The sequence below is a fragment of the Corvus hawaiiensis genome, chromosome 6 (assembly GCF_020740725.1).
Source record: "Corvus hawaiiensis isolate bCorHaw1 chromosome 6, bCorHaw1.pri.cur, whole genome shotgun sequence".
Classification (NCBI taxonomy): domain Eukaryota; kingdom Metazoa; phylum Chordata; class Aves; order Passeriformes; family Corvidae; genus Corvus; species Corvus hawaiiensis.
Window position 1 is genome coordinate 64,507,495 of NC_063218.1, and position 19,922 is coordinate 64,527,416.

Here is a 19,922-nt window from a genome sequence, read left to right on the forward strand (position 1 = left end):
CCCGCAGGAGAAGAGAGCAGGGGCAGTGCCACAGGCGATGTGGGAGGGAAGCTCTGCAGGGAGCACCCTGGAGCATGGCTTTCCTCCTCCCTCACGGTTCCTAGGACACTGTTCCCCAAACGGATCCTTCCTCACAGGGCTGTTGTAGGTTTCGGGTGTGGGTTAGGCAATCACGGTGGGTGCCAGACTGTAGGTTACGGGGGTTCTGGGGTCCAGTCGGGACGGCCGGACGTAGACGGTGACGGATGGAGACGAGAGATCTCTATAGGCAGGTCTTGGGACACAGCCGGTTTATTGTAAAGGGCGTGGGTATTGGGGCACTGCTCAGAGCTGGCAGACTCAGCTCTGAGCAGGCCCAAGAGAGCAAGAGAGTGAACGGGTGAGAGAGAGAGAGAGAGAGAGTAGGAGCATGGGTGGAAGTGGAAGAGAGAGAATGAGAATGAGAATGAGAATGAATAGAAGTCCTGGTTACAATACAATAAATCATCTTCTGTACTGAATATTCTAATTGTCACTAACCAATCTAATACAAGATACAAATCCTATAGCATTTACATACAGCCTATAAGAGTTCTTATATTACCATAGAGTGTTACATCTTAACTTCTAAAAACTACTCTTTGGACCCCTTCTGCTGAGCTAGTAGGGTCTGCTCTGACCCTTGGACCTGTTTGCAAGCAGAGGGTATTGTTCCATCAAGAGGGGATTACTTCAGTCGGCCATACCATTGTTTTCTAGTTGTTCAGTAACTAAGACCTGGTATTTCAAAAGTGGCTTTCATTTCGATGTTGCCTGTAGTTTTCATATTCCCAAAATCTTTTGTCAGGCAATCATATTTCCAAGGCTTTCCTGTTTCATCTTCCCCAACATCTTCCCCAACAGGCTGTCATCCCAAAAATCCCCCTGCCGTGGTTCCTGCATCCCCCTGCAGTCTGATATCAATAAACAGCTCCGTGAAACCTGAGCTGCCTTGGCCCCCTCTGCCAGCGCTCCCCGGCTGCCTCTGGCTCCTGCTGCCAGCCGGGAATGTGGGTGGAGGGAGGGGACACGGCCACGGCTGGTGCTGCCCGGAGCCCCCGTGATGCCGAGTGCCCGGAGCTGGGCTGGCACCGGCACAGGCGGCACGGGCAGGATGGCCCAGGGGCTCAGCACGGCCCCGGCTGCTCCGGGAGTGCCACGGCAAAGATGTGCCTGGTCCCGGCTGGAGCGGGGCAGGAGCGGGGCTGTCGGGGGGAAGGCGGCCCCGGGGGGGTCTGGGCCTGTGCGAGGGGTCAGGAGGGGTCAGGAAGGCTCTGGATGCTGCCGATCCCAAATGTCCGCGCTGGAGAGCAGCAGAGCCCGACGGGCAGCGCTTCAAGGTGGGGAGAGGCTGCCGGGCGGGAAACCCGCGGGATGGGATGGGATGGGATGGGATGGGATGGGATGGGATGGGATGGGATGGGATGGGATGGGATGGGATGGGATGGGGTGAGGATGGGGTGAGGATGGGATGGGGTGAGGATGGAGTGCGGGGTGAGGTTGGGGATGGAGAGCAGGAATGAGAATGTGATGGGGATAGGATGGGAAGCAGCTCAGCTGTGCTTCCTTGGGGGAAGTTTTGGCAATGATCCCAGAGCTCTTCCCAGAATGGGAGGTGCTTCTCACAAGCACCCAGCTGCCTCACCAGCACTGCCAGCACTGCCAGCATTCCAGTGCCACCAGCAGCACCAGCATCCCTCTGCTGCTTGAGGGACCATGACCACTCAGGGAAGAGAAACGAGGAATGGTAGGAGCCTGTCGGGAGAGGGAAGGCAGTCGGAGAGTGGGACATTCTGCAGGGAAGGAGTGTTTCTAATCAGCAGGAAAGGAGGAGCCGTTTGCAAAATTGTTCATGTGGGGCTTCTAACAAAAGCCATTTCCGCTGTAGCAAAAATCCCCAAGATAAATAACTCCGGGCAAGTGGAGCTCTGACAAAGTCAAAGTCACAATTTCCAACTCCCCCGTGTCTCCACCCACCCTGGGGGAGCAACACGAGGACAGGGCACGGAGAGGAGCTGGTGGGACAGCAGTGGCACCTCCTGGTGATCTGGGCACTTTCTCCTTCGTGTTCCTGACCTGGGAGGAGCCGCTTTAGGATGTGGATCCCAAAGGAGCAAGGGGAGCCAGGAAGCGCCGCTGATGGGGACAGAGCCCCTGTGCCTGCTGCTGCCCCACACTGAACAGGTCAGTGGAATGTTCTCCTTCCTCCCTGCCCCACCTTCCTCTCCTCCTGCAGCTGCTCTGTTCCTGCCACCCTCTCCCGGTGACCGCAGTGCCCTCCCCAGCTCCTCCCTGCTCTGCCCTGCTCTTCCATTCTGCATCTTGATACCAAAATGGACCAGAATAAACTTTCTAAAACAATGGGAAGCGTGAGGAAGCAGGAATTCTTTACCTGTGCAGGACACACAGGAGGATCTCTCCTTGTTCTGTGTGTGTGGGGAGACTTTACAGCAGGGGTTTTATCCATTAGAAACACACATTGTCATTCAAATCGGTTTCTTATCTAATACACAAAAATCACTTTCCTAGAACTAATTTCCATGCATCCACCTCCTCCTGGAATTTTTTGATGGTCCTGCAGATTCATTAAGAGGGGTCTCTGCTGCTCATATTCACTGAATGCTTCAGTATTAAAGGTGACCTTGCCTTGAACTATTTTTCTGGATGTGCACTGTTGCTTCTTGTGACAGAACTGCCCCAGAACCACTGCAGGCTGCGAGATCTGTTTCTGCACAGGCTACAGCCACGTTTCTTGCCCTGTGTGCAAACTTTACATCCTTTTATCTTTTTAATCAGTAGGTCTTTCGGCAACTTCAAGGAGCTGAAAATGTTTATTCTCTATGTTCTTTATCAATCCCCTGTTGAACTTTCCAACCCTCCCACCTCCCTCTCCCACCCCACCATTCCCACCACCCTCCTCCCCTGCACATCTCACTTCTCTCCACCGAACCCTTCCCGCTGCAGGGAGCTGCTGAGGAGCCGCTTGGTCCATCCCTGGATTCTCCAAGCACTGACTGCCCATCCACTCTGACCACAGCCGGGGCCACATCCCAGCGCCTGCCCAGCGTCCATCCATGGAGGTGAGCTCCGTGTCCCCACCTTCTGCCTCACCCACCGAAGGAGCCGATCTGTGTGAGATAGATGTCACCAACGTGGCCATAGGAGCTGTCACGCTGCTCATCAGCCTCTGTGGCCTGGCAGGGAATGGGGCTGTGCTCTGGCTCCTTGGTTTCCGCATTCCCAGGAGCCCCATCACCATCTACATCCTCAACCTGGCTGTTGCTGACTTCGCCTTCCTCCTCTTTGCAGTCCCCTTTGCTGTGCTCTACCTTCTGGAGGATGTATCCTGCTCCATGATCATGCCCCTGACCTACCGGAGCTTGCTTTTCCCGCTGTCGGTGCTCTCCTACATTGTGGGCCTGTACCTGCTGACGGCCATCAGCATCGAGAGGTGCAGGTCCATCCTCTGCCCACTCCGCTGCCGCTGCCACCGCCCCCAGTGCCTGTCGGTGGTTGTGTGTGCCCTGCTCTGGGCCCTCTCCACCTCCCTCATGGCCTCAGTGATTTCCGTGTGCCAGTCACATAAGCCCGAGCACTGCTGGGTGGCTCGCATCTGCATGTACGCCCTCAACTCCCTCTTCATTCCAGCCATGGTCATTTCCAGCATAATTCTCTTCATTAAGGTCAAGTGTGGCTCCCAGCAGCAACAACACAAGAGGCTGGACATCGTTGTCTCCCTCACTGTGCTCGTGTTTGCCCTCCTCGCTCTCCCCCCCACCCTCTGGAATTTCCTGCGAAAATTTGGCTACTCCATTATGTCCTCCGAGCTTGTTTTCCTGCTCACCTGCATCCACAGCACCATCAACCCCTTCATCTACTCCTTGGCTGGGAGGTGCTGGAAGCCCTGCTCCGTGGGGTCCCTCCGGCTCTCCCTCCAGAGGGTCTTTGAGGAGACAGAGGAAAACACGGCCCGCAGCAATCATACTGCCATGGACACTCTGCTCTGCTGAGGGATGTAGATGCTAAGAGAGGTGTCAGAGAAATTTTCCTATTTTTACAGCCGCCTGTGAAAGTCTCCTTTCTCACACTAACCAGCTGAGAAAGTGGTCTGTGTTTTTGTAATCTATCTCACAGGTGCAGGCTGTTTGTTTCCACACTAGGAAAAATACTTTGAAAATGGGTGTTATGCCGTTCAGCCATTCCCTCTGGGAGGCAGACGGCCAAGCATCCAATGGTTTTATGCCACCCTTGCGAATAAACACACAGACACGGACAGTTCTTTGTTGTGCTGTAGCTTCATATTAAATCTGGTTTTTACTGATATCCTTGCTGGTGGTTTTGTGCCCTCAGAAATTCTTCCTCTGCCCTGCCTTTGGCCTCTCCCTCGGCAGGCTCGGAGGGCGCAGCTGCGAGGGGAGGGGGAGGCCGTGGTCCTCAGCACAGGCACACCCTTCCAGGAGCACGGTGACACCTGTGACTGTCACCAGGGGCTCCACAGGGCATCACCCACCTCCCTGTGGCTTTGCTGCGGTCACTGGGCTGGGGGTGTTCAGCCTGGAGAAGGGAAGGCTTCAGGGGGACCTGAGAGCCCATTCCGGTGCCTGAAGGGGCTCCAAGAATAGGAGAGGTGCTTTGGACAAGGGCCTGAAAGGACAGCACAAGGAGGAATGACTTCCCGCTGTCAGAGAACGGGGTTAGATGGAATATTAGGAAGAAATTCTTCCCTGTGAGGCTGGAGAGGCCCTGGCACACGTTCCCAGGGATGCTCTGGCAGCCCCATCCCTGCAAGTGTTCCAGCCCAGGGTGGATGGGGTTTGTATCAACCTGGTCTGGTGGAAGGTGTTCCTGCTGGCAAAGGGGTGGGGGGTCAGGTAAAAACGACCACAGGTGCTCCCAAGACTGAAGAGGAGCAGGATGAGCTCTGCTGAAGGGCTGCAAAGGGATCACAGAACCCCCAAATCTGGTCTCCAATAGCTTTCATTGCATCATCAAGGGGATTGGTGTGGGCTCTCAGTGCTGATAACCTGCCTGCAAGCAGCTGATTGCTGTCCTTCCCTTGAACTGTGTGAGCCTCAACCGAAATGACAAAAATGGGAATTCTGGGCTCACTTGTGCTCTTCTGGGCCTGTGGGATGTTTTGGCAATGATCCCAGAGCTCTTCCCAGAATGGGAGTTGATTCTGACAAGCACCCAGCTGCCTCAGCAGCACAGCCAGCACTGCCAGCATTCCAGTGCCACCAGCAGCACCAGCATCCCTCTGCTGCTGGAGGGACCATGACCCCTCAAGGAAGAGAAACGAGGAACGGTAGAAGCCTGTTGGGAGAGGGAAGCCAGTCAAGGAATGGGACATTCTGCAGGGAAGGAGTGTTTCTAAGCAAAAGGAAATCAGGAGCCATTTGCAAAACTCTTCATGTGGAGCTTCTGACAAAAGCCATTTCCTCTGTAGCAAAAAACCCCAAGAAAAATAACTCCGGGCAAGTGGAGCTCTGACAAAGTCAAAGTCACAATTTCCGATTCTCCTGTGACCCCACCCACCCTGGGGGAGCAACACGAGGACAGGGCACGGAGAGGAGCTGGTGGGACAGCAGTGGGCACCTCCTGGTGATCTGGGCACTTTCTCCTTCGTGTTCCTGGCCTGGGAGGAGCCGCTTTAGGATGTGGATCCCAAAGGAGCAAGGGGTGCCAGGAAGCGCCGCTGATGGGGACAGAGCCCCTGTGCCTGCTGCTGCCCCACACTGAACAGGTCAGTGGAATGTTCTCCTTCCTCCCTGCCCCACCTTCCTCTCCTCCTGCAGCTGCTCTGTGCCTGCCACCCTCTCCCGGTGACCGCAGTGCCCTCCCCAGATCCCCCCTGCCCTGAGCTTCCCTTCCACATCTCCTGCTGAACTTTCCAACCCTCCCACCTCCCTCTCCCACCCCACCATTCCCACCACCCTCCGCCCCTGCACATCTCACTTCTCTCCACCGAACCCTTCCCTCTGCAGGGAGCTGCTGAGGAGCCGCTTGGTCCATCCCTGGATTCTCCAAGCACTGACTGCCCATCCACTCTGACCACAGCCGGGGCCACATCCCAGCGCCTGCCCAGCGTCCATCCATGGAGGTGAGCTCCGTGTCCCCACCTTCTGTCTCTCCCACCAAAGGAGCCAATTTGTGTGAGACAGATGTCACCGATGTGGCCATACACAGTGTGACACTGCCCATCTGCCTCTGTGGGCTGGCTGGGAATGCGGCTGTCCTCTCCCTCATCAGCGCGAAAAACACTACTCTCTTCTTCCTTAGCCTGCCTGTCACTGACTTCCTCTTCCTCCTCTTCGCGCTCCCCTCTGCCCTGCTCTTCCTGCTGGAGGACGTGTCCTGCTCTCCTATCATGCCCCTGGTGTGCCTGAGCTTCCTTTTCCAGCTCTCCATGGTCTCCTGCTACTGGGGGCTGTTCTTTCCAGCAGTGGGTATCCTGTGGGTCTGCAATGTAATCCTCTGCAAGGTCTGCTGCCACTGTGACCTTCCCGAGCGCCTGTTCTGGATCCTGATGTTTGCCCTGTTTTGGGCCTTCTTCTGTCTCATCACTGTCATTCCCACGGTGACACTGCTGTGTCCAGCACACGAACAGGAGCACTGTCGGGCGGCCCTCACCTCCGTGCATGCCCTGTACCTCCTCCTTGCTGCACCCATGGTCATTTTCTGCACAATCATCATCATTAAGGCCAAGTGTGGCTCCCAGCAGCAGCAACCCAAGAGGTTCAACACCGTTGTCGTCCTCATTGTGCTCTTCACTCTCCTCCTCAACCTCTGGAATGTCCTGCAGCAGCTCGGTTATATCTCTGTGTCCTCCCGGGTTGTTTTCCTGCTCGCCTGCATCAACAGCACCATCAAACCCTTCATCTACTTCTTGGTGGGGAGGTGCTGGAGCCCCTGCTCCGTGGGGAACCTACAGCTCTCCCTCCAGAGGGTCTTTGAGGAGCAGAAAGACAACACTGCCCACAGCAAGGATACCAACAGGGACACGGGGGTCTGAGCCTGTTGATCCCTTCCCCTGCACTTCTGAAGGACCCTGGGACACTGACTGAGGGTTTCCTTGAATCACCAGATCAATAAATATCCACAGGATCACCCTCCCGCACTGTATTCCTGCAGGAGCAGGGAGCAGGGGCAGTGCCACAGGCGATGTGGGAGGGAAGCTCTGCAGGGAGCACATTGGAGCATGGCTTTCCTCCTCCCTCCCGGTTCCTAGGACACTGTTCCCCAAACGGATCCTTCCTCACAGGGCTGTCATCCCAAAAATCCCCGTGGCATGGTTCCTGCATCCCCCTGCAGTCTGATATCAATAAACAGCTCCTGAAACCTGAGCTGCCTTGGCCCCCTCTGCCAGCGCTCCCCGGCTGCCTCTGGCTCCTGCTGCCAGCCGGGAATGTGGGTGGAGGGAGGGGACACGGCCACGGCTGGTGCTGCCCGGAGCCCCCGTGATGCCGAGTGCCCGGAGCTGGGCTGGCACCGGCACAGGCGGCACGGGCAGGATGGCCCAGGGGCTCAGCACGGCCCCGGCTGCTCCGGGAGTGCCACGGCAAAGATGTGCCTGGTCCCGGCTGGAGCGGGGCAGGAGCGGGGCTGTCGGGGGGAAGGCGGCCCCGGGGGGGTCTGGGCGTGTTCGAGGGGTCAGGAGGGGTCAGGAAGGCTCTGGATGCTGCCGATCCCAAATGTCCGCGCTGGAGAGCAGCAGAGCCCGACGGGCAGCGCTTCAAGGTGGGGAGAGGCTGCCGGGCGGGAAACCCGCGGGATGGGATGGGATGGGATGGGATGGGATGGCATGGGATGGCATGGCATGGCATGGCATGGCATGGCATGGCATGGCATGGGGATGGAGGGCGGGGTGGGGTTGGGGATGGAGAGCATGGATGAGGATGGGATGGGGATAGGATGAGGAGCAGCTCAGTTGTGCTTCCTTGGGGGAAGTTTTGGCAAAGATCCCGGAGCTCTTCCCAGAATGGGAGGTGCTTCTGACAAGCAGCCAGCTGCCTCACCAGCACTGCCAGCATTCCAGTGCCACCAGCCTCCCCTGCTGCTGGATGGACCATGACCCCTCAGGGAAGTGAAATGAGTAATGGTAGGAGCCTGTCGGGAGAGGGAAGGCAGTCGGAGAATGGGACATTCTGCAGGGAAGAAGTGTTTCTAACCAGGAGGAAAGGAGGAGCCATTTGCAAAATTGTTCATGTGGAGCTTCTGACAAAAGCCACTTCCTCTGTAGCAAAAAAACCCCAAGACAAATAACTCCGAGGAACTGGAGCTCTGACGTAGCCAAAGTCACAATATCTGACTCCCCCGTGACTCCACCCAGCCTGGGAGAAAAACACGAGGACAGGGCACAGAGAGGAGCTGGTGGGACAGCATGGGCACCTCCTGGTGATCTGGGCACTTTCTCCTTCGTGTTCCTGAGCTGGGAGGAGCCGCTTTAGGATGTGGATCCCAAAGGAGCAAGGGGTGCCAGGAAGCGCCGCTGATGGGGACAGAGCCCCTGTGCCTGCTGCTGCCCCACACTGAACAGGTCAGTGGAATGTTCTCCTTCCTCCCTGCCCCACCTTCCTCTCCTCCTGCAGCTGCTCTGTGCCTGCCACCCTCTCCCGGTGACCGCAGTGCCCTCCCAGCTCCTCCCAGCTCCTCCCTGCTCTTCAATTCTGCATCTTGATACCAAAAGGGGCTGAAATAAACTTTCTAACACAATGGGAAGCGTGAGGAAGCAGGAATTCTTTACCTGTGCAGGACACACAGGAGGATCTCTCCTTGTTCTGTGTGTGTGGGGAGACTTTAATGCAGGGGTTTTATCCACTATAAACACACATTGTCATTCAAATCGGTTTCTTATCTAATACACAAAAATCACTTTCCTAGAAGTAATTTCCATGCATTCACCTCCTCCTGGAAGTCTTTTGATGGTCCTGCAGATTCATTAAGAGGGGTCTCTGCTGCTCATATTCACTGAATGCTTCAGTATTAAAGGTGACCTTGCCTTGAACTGTTTTTCTGGGTGTGCACTGTTGCTTCTTGTGACAGAACTGCCCCAGAACCACTGCAGGCTGTGAGATCTGTTTTCCCACTGGCTCCAGCCACGTTTCTTGCCCTGTGTGCACACATTTAAATCCCTTTCTCTTTTTGACTAGTAGGTCTTTCAGCAACATTGGGGAACTGAAAATATTTATTCTCAGTTTTATTTACCAATCCCCTGCTGAACAGCCCAACCCTCCCACCTCCCTCTCCCACCCCACCATTCCCACCACCCTCCTCCCCTGCACATCTCACTTCTCTCCACCAAACCCTTCCCACTGCAGGGAGCTGCTGAGGAGCCGCTTGGTCCATCCCTGGATTCTCCAAGCACTGACTGCCCATCCACTCTGACCACAGCCGAGGCCACATCCCAGCGCCTGCCCAGCGTCCATCCATGGAGGTGAGCTCCGTGTCCCCACCTTCTGTCTCTCCCACCAAAGGAGCCAATTTGTGTGAGACAGATATCACCGATGTGGCTATACACAGTGTGACACTGCCCATCTGCCTCTGTGGGCTGGCTGGGAATGCGGCTGTCCTCTGGCTCCTCAAACTAAACGCCAACAATTTCGGCATCTTTCACCTGGCTGCTGTTGACTTCATTTTCCTCCTCTTCGCGCTCCCCTCTGCCCTGCTCTTCCTGCTGGAGAACGTGTCCTGCTCTCCTATTATGGCCCAGGTGTACGTGAGCTTCCTTTTCCAGCTCTCCATGGTCTCCTACTACTGGGGGCTGTTCCGGCTGACACGCATCACCGTCATATGGGACGTGAACAAGCTCTGCCGGCTCGGCTGCCGCTGCAACTTTCCCCAGCGCCTGCTGTGGGCACTTGACAGTGTCCAATTCTGGGCCTTCTTCGCTCTCTTCACTGTCATTCCCACAGTGACATACCTGTGCCCATCACAAGAGCAGGAGCACTGCCGGGTGGTTCTCATCTCCATGTTTGCCGTCATCCTGCTCATCTTTGCTGCCCCCGTGGTCATCACCCGCACAATCGACATCGTTAAAGCCAAGTGTGGCTCCCGGCAGCAGCAACCCAAGAGGCGCGACATCGTTATCTTCCTCATTGTGCTCTTCACTCTCTTCCTCAGCCTCTGGAATTTCCTGCAGCAGCTCGGTTACATCGCTGTGTCCTCCCAGGTTGTTTTTCTGCTCGCCTGCATCCACAGCACCATCAAACCCTTCATCTACTTCCTGGCAGGGAGGTGCTGGAGCTCCTGCTCCGTGGGGTCCCTCCGGCTCTTGCTCCAGAGGGTCTTTGAGGAGCAGAAAGACAAAATTGCTGGCAGCAAGGATACCAACAGGAACACGGGGGTCTGAGCCTGTTGATCCCTTCCCCTGCGCTGCTGAAGAACCCCAGGGCAGTGACTGAGGGATTCCTTGAGCCAACTGATCAATAAATATCCACGAGATCACCCTCCCTGGTGTGGTTTATTCCTGCAGGAGAAGGGAGCAGGGGCAGTGCCACGGGCAATGTGGGAGGGATGCTCTGCAGGGAGCACACAGGAGCATGGATTTCCTCCTCCCTCCCGGCTCCACGTGGCTCCAAGCAGTGCAGCCGGGCTCAGTCCTGTTCCCTGGCTCTATTCCCCATGGAATGACCCTCATTGCCTGGGCCTCCGTGTTATAAAGGTATAGTCATGTTGGCTTTTTGCATGTTACTTAATGTTGGAGAAACTTTGCCTAGGTTCTATGATGTAATGCATGGTATAGAATGTCTACTGTTTATGTAGTCAGTTTGGAGAAGGTGGGCAGAGAAAGAGAATCTTCACATTCCTGGAGTATCTTATCAGAGAAGAAGAACACCCGAAACCAGAGAGAAGAATTGATGGAGGGAGCAGAGACAGAATGGAGCCAAGGAGGAAGATAAGGCTGATAGGATGATACTTAGAAACTCCAAAGAATTCATGAATTATGCATGCTGGTGATGAATATGCAATAAGCGATGCACTTTTGAAGACGATCTTTTGGATGCAGAGGTGTGCCTTTGGCTCTGCCAAAGCACCTGGCCATAATACCCTTTTTGCGGTTGTCTCCTAATTGCCCTTTTATTAAATTTTTCTTAAGATTTTACAAAGTGAACCTTGTTTATCTCACCAGGGAATAAACTCCTTCTCCTTTGGCTCAGCAGATGAGTTTCATGGTGTTTTGAGGGATCTTTTCCCCGGAGAGGGTGGGACAGGTTAAGCCCTGAGGACACAGCCAGCACGGGGCAGCGGTGATTCCCCAAATCCCTGCGGGGCTGGTGCCTCTGGATGGCAGGAGAGGGCTCGGGATGGCACAGAGCATCCTTCCCCTTCTGGCCGCCAGAGCCGGCCCTGCATTCCCGGTGATGGGAAGAGACACCAGGTAGGGCTGCAGAGCTGGGCAGGGACAGCAACATTCCCTTCCTCTTGGAGTGGCAATTTGTCACATTCCTTAATTCCAGAATTAAATCATTCTGAGTAAAGAGCAGGCTCAGAGGTGAATTCCACTGAAGTCTTGTGCCTGTGACCAAAACCCACTGGAAATATGGAAATTGACGTCACCAGGAGCTTGGACCATTGGATTGCACAGAAATTAGGGGGTTGTGCTGCTGTCCTGCACAACGGGGCCGTCCTCTGGTTCCCCAGCATCCATGTCCAAGGAAGCCCTTCAGCACCTCCATCCTGAACCTGGCCACCCTCAGGAGGAGCTGAACAGCGACTCTGCACAGCAGCTTCAGCCACAATCCAGGCTGTGCTGATCTTTGCCATTTTGGTACCATCCCTACATGAAATGGGCATTTATTGCTTTTGTCTCATTCCAACGTGGGAACTCTGACCCCAGAATGTGGTGAATAAATAATATCTGGGCTTTGCTGCAGAGCCTGTCCCTGGTGAGCAGTGTCCAAAATGGCTCATTTCTTTCTTTTTTCCCACTCTAAAGCCCCTGCCTTGTTTGAGGAGGGCAGGTACCTGTCTCACAGCAGAGCCCTTCCTAAGTATTTTAGGGGATTCACAGGAGAGAACCCATTTATTGCCATGGCATCTATTTAAGTAGAGACAAACACTCCCTAGTCCCTCATTTTAAGGGGTTCAGTTGAAGGAAGCTCCCATTTTTTCAGCATTTTAAGAATTTAAATCTGTACTTCAGGACACTTCTAGCTGGGTACTGGCACCCAATCTCTCACAAGGGAGCGAGCCCAGCACACACAAAACCCTCCTGCTGCCAGAGAGCCCATTATTTTTTTTTAGTTTTATTTACAGTGAATACAGCCCTAATTAGAGGCCCCAACAGGAGTTACACCATGTAAATTATTACTATTCTTCTCCACCCTCCATAGTCCTGTATGGAGTACTACCCAATAGTTACTAATGACCAATTACAGAACTTAACAAGGAATCATGCAACTCATCTGTCTACGCTGCCAAAACAAGAAGCTTTTTTACCCTTTCAGTGGATGCAGCTGTAGTAAAACAGAAGGCATCTACGGAGCCCTTTACTCACCTGGAATTTAAGGCCGAGCAGCCAAACAGCTGCAGCTCCTCCCAGTGCTTCGATCCCTTATGGTAAAATTGCCTCCTCCCTTTTCCCGGGCGTGGTGGGAGCGAGAGGGGCCCGGCCAGGGGTCTATTAACCCCAGCCCTGGGGCCCAGGAGCTCCTTGTGTTTGTGGGCTGGGGTGAGGTAAGAGTTCTTCTGTTCTTTTAATGAAGGTGCTCTTTCAGGTTGTGTTGGCTGTTTTTTAGGAGGTGCTTTTGGCATCTAAAGCAGCAGAGGCTTTGGAGACACCATGAAGAAGATGGCATTGAGTGCAGGGAGTATTTAAGCTCATGGTTTCGGGTTGAGTGTTCAGGGGTGGTAAGGTGCTTTTGTAATTTCCTGTTTGGTTTATTTTTTTGTCAGGAGCATTGCAACTTCTTGAAATTCCAGATTGTGTCAAGTATGAAACTTCAAAATTTTCAGCAGATTCATTGTGCCACCAAAGGAACCTGCCCTGTGTTAGAGATGATGTCTGAGCTGGAGGCTTCTGATAGGTAAGTTGAGGATTGCAACTGTGAGAGGGATCATGAGCAGGGTATCAAGTTAGGAAGTGCCAGGAGAGGTTTTGAAAGTAGTGTGGTGGGAAATGGTGTCTATTCAGGGGCCTTGTCAGGCTTTCCTGCAAGCACAGCAGATGCATTTATGTGTTTTAAGGCACACAGATGCACCCACTGTGCTCACAGGAACAGCACATAACTCTTGCTAACCCAGGTGTCCATTATAATGATGGCCACAACCTTTGTCTTGGGATGAAGAGGGATGCTCAAGGACGTGGGTGCACTTAGGACAGATAGTCAGTAGCTGACTTGTTGGGGTTTGGCTACTAAACTCAGGCATTGATTTTGGCTTTCTTTATTGTAGCTGATGAAGAGGCTAACCCAGCCATCACGGGGCCTTCTGAGACAGCTGAGGTGGACTCGTTTTGTGTCCAGTGTGGATTCATGTCACCAGTCATCCAAAAGCTAAGTTGAGGGCTGGGATCCAGAGGTGGGAGGATAGCAGGTTGGAAATTGCCAGGAGAGATTTAAAAATTAGCATAGGGGAAAGGGATGCCCTCTAAGGGGCCTCTTAAGCCAGCTGAAAGGAGTGGCTCTACTTGTGAACAGACCATAGGGTGTGCAGGACAGAGCAGTTCCAGTCTGTGTTGTGTTGTCCAGCGTGTCTTCTGTGTCTTTGTTATCCCTTGGATCAGATCTCGGAGGCCTTTTCCCCTCAGGGGGCTTATTGCAAGTGTCAGCCATCATCTCCAGGTGCTTAAACATTCACTCTTGTCGGCACGATGCCGATCTCGTTTGTTCTTTTACGGTGGGCTTGGCTGTGTCTTGGCATCCCAAATCAGAAGTACCGAGTCAGGTGTCTTTTGAGGCCTTGTTCCCGGCTGTACTGCCATCCATCCTTTCCAGCCGTGAGCCGTAATGCCCTGGGGCTTGTAAGATTGTCAGGATATGGGAGCATTCTGAATGTGGCACTGTCTCACAGCCATCTTGATCATTGTGACTGACAGCTCTTAGAACAGGTCACTGTTCCAGTCTTTTCTTCTGCTCCTGAGAGCCTCCTCTGTCCATGGTTGCCATACCATTGGTCATCTCTTTTGGCATCGTGTCGATCCTTGCTGTTGTTCTTCTTGCTGAGAGCTTTTTTAATCATCCTTGTGTCACACTGTAGCATCATGTGTTGTTTGTGTTTGGAACTGCTCTGTCCTGTGGAGTAGAGTGGGGGGTAGGTGGAGTGGGGTATGGGCACCAGGGGACCCGTGGGCAGGATGAGTACCAGCAATGGAGATGAGCATTGATTCCCGCACAGAACTGGGTGCTACTGGAGTTGCTGTATTAGTGATGAATCTGTAAGCATTTTTTTGTGTGTTTTACAGGTGGTCTGTAGCATTCAAACTGCTGGTCCAATGTGACAGAGACCCTTGCAGCAAGAGGTCACGGTTGAACGGTTTTGGATGGAAACTCCCCCGGCAATGTGACACTTTTGGACCCTGTGTGGGCACGTGTCTTTCTGTTTTGTTTTGTCCCTTCTCCCCCTGGGAAGGTTGGTCATTGCTTGGCTTTTCAGGGGTGGTATAAACAGTGGCTGTGTTACAGGGTTGTTCTCTGTCCTTCTTTCTAGGAAGTGAAGCCAGATAGCAGCAGTCAAGGTCAAGTGAGCGAGGTGAGCAGTGACTGGTGGACAGAACCAGTTGTTATTGCTTGGGTGCCAAATTCTGGTGCAGCTCTAAGCATCCATTTGTGTGTTACAGGTGTTCCACTTGTATTTTGCCTACCAGGGCTGAGCCCCCTTGCTGACCAGCTGACAGAGCTGGTTTGCCACCCTCAAGCTGCTCTTGTGAGCCCTCTGGAAGTATTACAGGAATCTGTGATGAAGCTTTTACCTTTTCCATTTGAAGGTGCTGTCTGGGTAGCCTTCAGCAATGGTTGAGGATTTGCAGCAAGTCAGGGAGGAGGAGCGAGGTCCCACTCAGGTTTCAGCAGTGCCACGGAACCTTGTCTCCTCTTAACTCAGGTGTGCCCTGCGACGACGGCGTCGGCCTCTGAGTGTGGCCGGAGCAGGCGGGCCGAGGACCCGGGCATTCTTAGGAGATGGTGAGTAGTGGAATTGTTGGGATTTGGCTGATGTGCTGTTCAGCTCATGCACTGATGTTTGGTTTTCTTTACTAAGAGAGTATGGCCCACTGAGGGCAGGAGCTTCCCAGGTGGCGAGGCGGCCGTCTTTTGCACCCGACGTGGATTCACATCCCCAGATGTCCGAGAGATAAGTCGAGGGCTACACCCCACAGAGGGGATGAAAGCAGGGTGCTGGGTCGGGACTCATCAGGAGGGGTTTTTGAATAAGCTTTGGAGTCGGGGATGTCTGAGAAAGAGCCCCTTAGGCCACGTAAAGGGGAAGTCTCACTTTTGATCACAACGCTGAGGTGTGCAGGGCAGAGCAGTCCCAGTGCGTGTCGTGTCACTTGTCTATTGTGTGTTCTGTGTCTTTTGAGCATCTTGTGTTGCATGTCTTTTGCCTTACCCCTTTGAGGGGATTATCCAAAATGCCAGGCATCATCCTTAGCATCTCCAATTCCACATTCCTCGGCCCAGTGCCGATACCGTCGAACCTTTGACTCGCGAGCTCGGCCGCCCATCGGAATCGCATCTCTCTTTAGAAGCGTTGAGTCAGATGTCTTTTATGGTCTTGTTCTGAGCTGTATCAGCAGCTGTGCACCACAGTGATCCATTATGGTGGATTAGGACTTGTAAGGATGTGGAGATAGATAGAGGATGCTGATGGTACAGTTCTCAGGCATCCATCTTTGTGGTTTTGCCAGGTGGCTCCTGGAATGAATCCTTCTGTTGGCGTCTTCTTCTGCCCGGGTTCTTCGAGCCTCATTGGCTCACTGTCGGTCTTGCCTAGGTCATCTCCTTCTGCCTTCTCTCGGTCCCTGTGGTCATTCTTCTTGCTGAGAGTTTTCTCTCCTTGTTGCATCCCGTCATTTGTCATCTCCTGCATGACAGGCCTCTGTGTGTGCTTGGCCTGGAGCTGCTCTGCCCTGCTGCATAGTCTGGGGTGTGGGTGTAATGGGACTAAGACTGTACTGTCAATTGGCTTGGCTGGTCGAGCCCATGGTTTTGCAGTCATCCCACACCTCCAGGTCGAAGGCCTCATGCGTGCAATCTGCAGGAGAGTTGTGTCCTGGGGACTTGAAATTTGTAATGTAGGGTGTAGTTGGACTCTAGATGGTATTCCTAGATTGATGCAGGATGGCTGGAACTGTTAAGTTACCATGCAGCACCTTGACTTGTGTAATAACTTTCTTTCAGAGGCAGATGGATTAAATCCCTGGCAGAGTGCTCCATACCAGGTGAGGGGGTTCCCATGGGAAGGTCAGTCGCTGTTTGTCTTTGCAGGGGCATTGTAAATGGTGACTATGTTACAGCATTGTTCCATGCCTTTTTTTTTTTTTTTTTTTTTTTTTTTTTTTTTTTTTTTTTTTTTTTTCCCCAGGAAGTAATGCTGGATATTGGCAGTCAAGGTTGATGGAGTGAGGTGAGCAGTGAGCGGTGGACAGAATGAGTTGTTATGGCCTCGGTCTCAATTTTTGGTGCAGCTCTAAGCATCCATTGTTGTTTGTGTGTTTTAGGTGGTCCACTTGCAGGATGTCCTGGCCCTGGATGCTGGAGGGTGCAAGCCTAAGGTATAGGTGTGGCGTACTTCAGTCGGAGCAGAGAGGCTGTGGTTTCACAGTCTCTCAGCATGTTTCCTGTGTTTTTGCTTTGCTTCTCTGCAGGTGCTGCTGCTGCCCTGGGCGTGCCAAGGGCCAGAGGCGAGCAGGTGAGTTGGCATTTAGGTGGGGTGGCTGATAGGCCAGCGGTCTATGGCAGCGTGCTGAGCGTGTCCCTTTTCATTGTGCAGGTTTGTCCTGGCCACCTCCAGAGTCAGATCAAGATTTGAGGTGAGCCGGGGCAGTGGTGTGGAGTAGCCCGGGGATGCTCTTGTTGAGGGCAACAGTGACGTTTTCTGTTTTGTTGTCTTAGGTACCGTGAGCAGGTGTGGAGCTGAAGTTTGGAGAGAGCAGGTAAGCGATGAGCCTCGGCAGTTTCGAGGGAGGGGGCCTTGTGGAAGGGGTCTCTTTTGGCGTGTGTTGTCAGAGGCTGAATTTTCTCCTTGTTCTCCATCTTTTGCAGCTGCCAGAGCGGACCGTGGGGAATGTGTTGACATTTGTGGTGCTGATGCATTTTTTCTGTTCAGGATGGATTTTGTCTGCTTGTCTTCAGAGAGCTAAGTGTTGGGAGCTGTGGTTGGGAGAAGGGAAAAACCTTTGGAGTTCCAGGAGGCAATTGGAAGTTAGCTTAGAGGAGGGGGCTGTTGTGGGAGGGCCCCTTGGAAGCAAAGGGAGAGGGTTTCTCCTCAGCATCACCCGAGCCTTTGCTGGGCAGGGCAGTTCCGACCCATCTCTGTGTTGTCGTGGGCTTCGTGTCATCGGCCTTTGAGTCTCGCCGTCATCGTGGATCTTTTTGCCCGAGGAGCTCGCCTTCAGGTCTGGCATGATCGCCACGGTCTCCATTTTACCTCCTCGCTGGCGTAGCCGCCCACAGGCATCTTGGCCACTTGCTGGTTGGTCACGTTTTGCATCGTCGCTTCAGCCTTTGGTGGCAGAGTCCTTCCCTAGGGATCCCTTTGTATCTCCTGGCAGTCATTGCCTCCTTCTCTAGGCCTGCCGAGCTTCTCAAGCGTCCTCTTAGCAGCTTTGGCACTGGCTTCTTGGAAGGAGTTACGTTTCACTGTCGCGTGCTGCTGCCATAGAGCCTTCTTTCCTTCGGCATCGCCAGCCTCTGGCTCATCTTGCTCTAGGAATCTTGTGCCCATTGCTGGGCAGGTTCAGCTCGTGCCTGTGTTATGTCATTTGTGTCCATGTTCTGTAGTTTGTGTCCATCCTCTCCTGTGTCACAGGGCTTTGTTACGTCTCGGTGCTTTCTCGGCCTCGTTCTGGGCCGTAGCGGCAGCGGGGGTCTCTGCTCGCGTCCTTTCCCGGATCGGGCTCATTCCGGCATCTTTACAGTTTTGCTTTTGGAGACCAGAAGAAGTACACAAGATGTTCTCATCCATCTTCCTTCTCACTTTTGGTAGTATCTTCTTTTCATGGGCCATGGACTTCTCTATGAAGTGTATTAGACCCTCCTCACTGTGGTAGTTCCATAGGTTCCATTGTCTCAAAGCATGTCGAGCTCAAGAATTTATCTTCTGAGAGTTATCTCAAGTCCTCGTGTCATCTTTGCTTCTATTTGGTGTGCTTACGCTTGGAGCTGCCCTGCCCTGGCACGTAGAGTCGTGGCTGGGTTGAACAGTTGTAAAACTTTGTGGTTCATGTCTTGTCTGTGGGGTTTTGTGTAGAAAACTTATGGGCCTGGTGTAGGGGGATAACTCCGAGCTGTCAGCTCCTTGTAGACTGCCTCATGTTGTCTTGCAGGTCCCCAAGGCCGATTCCGATCCCTGCAGTCACCGATGCTACCGCTTTTCCCACAATCTGCCCTTCTAGGTCATGGAGCAGCAGTTGGAAGATGTGTTGATGTGTCTTTGTCAGTGGAGTGTTGTGAGTAAGGGCTGCAGTCAGTGTGTGAGCTGAAGAAGGGGTGTCTGTCTGTGAGGGTGTGTGTCTGTCTGTGTGTGCGTGTGTCAGTCTGTGAGAGCGTGTGTGTTGACTGGTTCTAACCTTGTGTGTGTGATTTTTGCCTTTCAAGTTTTTCAATGAATTTTTAACTTTATAATAAGAAAACACCCAGCTGTGAGCTTTTTTTTTTCCCCCCCCATCTGGGTTTTGTTTTTCCTTGGTCCCATCCTGTCTGCAAGGCGATGTTCATCACTGAGGTTTGGGTGCAGCCAAACAAAGAGCCTCCGTAACAGGGTGGAGAGTACACAGTGGAGGTTAGGAATACAGGGAAAAGGTGCACCAGCCCTTACACCACCCCTAACAGCACCATTTTCCCCCCACCAGCAGCACAGTGCAGCAACCCTGGAACCCTCAGTGCAGCACAGCTCAGTAAGCCTGGTGCTGGGATAACCCTGGAACCCTCAGAGGAGGACAAGGCCCACACCAAAAAGGTAGGGATGACAGCTGCAGGCTGGAGAGTGACAGGTACGGGTTGGGGGCTGGGGCGTGTAGAGCAGGAGTGAGGGGTTCCAGGCAGCAAGAGCAGTGCGGGGTATAAAGTAGAGGGGGTTAAAGGTTAGGGGACAAAGGGACAAAAGTCAGGGCAAAGGTTGGGGGGTCAGGGAGTCAAAGGTTAAAGTCCAGGGGTCAAAGGTCAAGGTGGTCAAGGTCAAAGCAGAGATGTCACATGTAGAAGGTTGGGGTCAAAGGTCATGGGGCTCATGGGTCAAAGGTCATGGGATCAGGTGTCATGGGTCGAAAGGCAAGGGTCAAAGGTCAGGGGTCAGGGATCAAAGGTCGGGTAGTCAAGGAATGGGTCAAGGGGTCAAAGGTCAAGGGGGTAAAAGATCAAGGCTCAGGGTCAGGATTAGAGGTTACAGCATGATTTTCCAATGTGGGGACACGGGGTGTGGGGTCAGTGGCGCCGGGGGCGGGCAGGAGCCCCGTGGGCAGTGGCCGGCAGCAGCGGGGACGCCTCCGTACGGGTCGCGCCCCTCCACTGCCAGCAGAAGCCCCCCTGCGCCGTGCGGTGCCCGGCCGCGCTCCTTGCCCTCCCCGCCGCTGCCTTCCCGCACTCCCACCGCACCCCCTGCTCCCCTCCAGCCCAGGGAAATGCAGGAAAACACAAAATCATCGAGGTGGAACAGTCACCGGAGCTGCCCGAGCCATCCCCCTGCCTGAAGGCGGCAGCTGCCCAGAGCCAGGGGCACCCAGCAGGATGCAGCTCCTCTTTCCCAGG

General features: G+C 53.8%; 2 protein-coding genes and 2 long non-coding RNA genes across 8 annotated transcripts; all 4 read left to right on the forward strand.

Annotated features, from left to right (window-relative positions):
- The first annotated feature begins 1,906 nt into the window (after positions 1 to 1,906).
- On the forward strand, positions 1,907 to 7,361 carry LOC125327352 (mas-related G-protein coupled receptor member X1-like). The gene is made up of 4 exons (XM_048306793.1): positions 1,907 to 2,202; positions 2,983 to 5,761; positions 6,003 to 6,118; positions 6,459 to 7,361. The coding sequence occupies exon 2, from the start codon at positions 3,093 to 3,095 to the stop codon at positions 4,026 to 4,028; it is 936 nt and encodes a 311-aa protein (XP_048162750.1). The 5' UTR covers positions 1,907 to 2,202; positions 2,983 to 3,092; the 3' UTR covers positions 4,029 to 5,761; positions 6,003 to 6,118; positions 6,459 to 7,361.
- A 533-nt stretch (positions 7,362 to 7,894) lies between these two features.
- Positions 7,895 to 11,176, forward strand: LOC125327384 (mas-related G-protein coupled receptor member H-like). The gene is made up of 3 exons (XM_048306835.1): positions 7,895 to 8,554; positions 9,336 to 9,451; positions 9,728 to 11,176. Exons 2-3 carry the CDS (start codon positions 9,446 to 9,448, stop codon positions 10,364 to 10,366), a joined length of 645 nt encoding a protein of 214 aa, XP_048162792.1. The 5' UTR covers positions 7,895 to 8,554; positions 9,336 to 9,445; the 3' UTR covers positions 10,367 to 11,176.
- A 3,461-nt stretch (positions 11,177 to 14,637) lies between these two features.
- LOC125327430 lies at positions 14,638 to 16,384 on the forward strand. Its single transcript, XR_007204245.1, has 3 exons — positions 14,638 to 14,706; positions 15,058 to 15,137; positions 16,356 to 16,384. It is a non-coding gene; the product is annotated as an uncharacterized LOC125327430 (long non-coding RNA).
- A 12-nt stretch (positions 16,385 to 16,396) lies between these two features.
- Positions 16,397 to 19,134, forward strand: LOC125327415. Of its 5 annotated transcripts, none has more exons than XR_007204219.1 (8): positions 16,397 to 16,418; positions 16,540 to 16,581; positions 16,676 to 16,729; positions 16,823 to 16,866; positions 16,948 to 16,987; positions 17,070 to 17,110; positions 18,503 to 18,629; positions 19,028 to 19,134. It is a non-coding gene; the product is annotated as an uncharacterized LOC125327415 (long non-coding RNA). The 5 variants fall into 5 exon arrangements; XR_007204222.1 differs by having other exon boundaries at positions 19,031 to 19,134; XR_007204218.1 differs by having other exon boundaries at positions 18,503 to 18,625.
- The last annotated feature ends 788 nt before the right edge of the window (positions 19,135 to 19,922 follow it).

What these genes read in the sequence shown, in the direction of transcription:
- LOC125327352 (XM_048306793.1), top strand. Translation starts at nt 3,093, where the DNA reads ATGGAGGTGAGCTCCGTGTCCCCACCTTCTGCCTCACCCACCGAAGGA.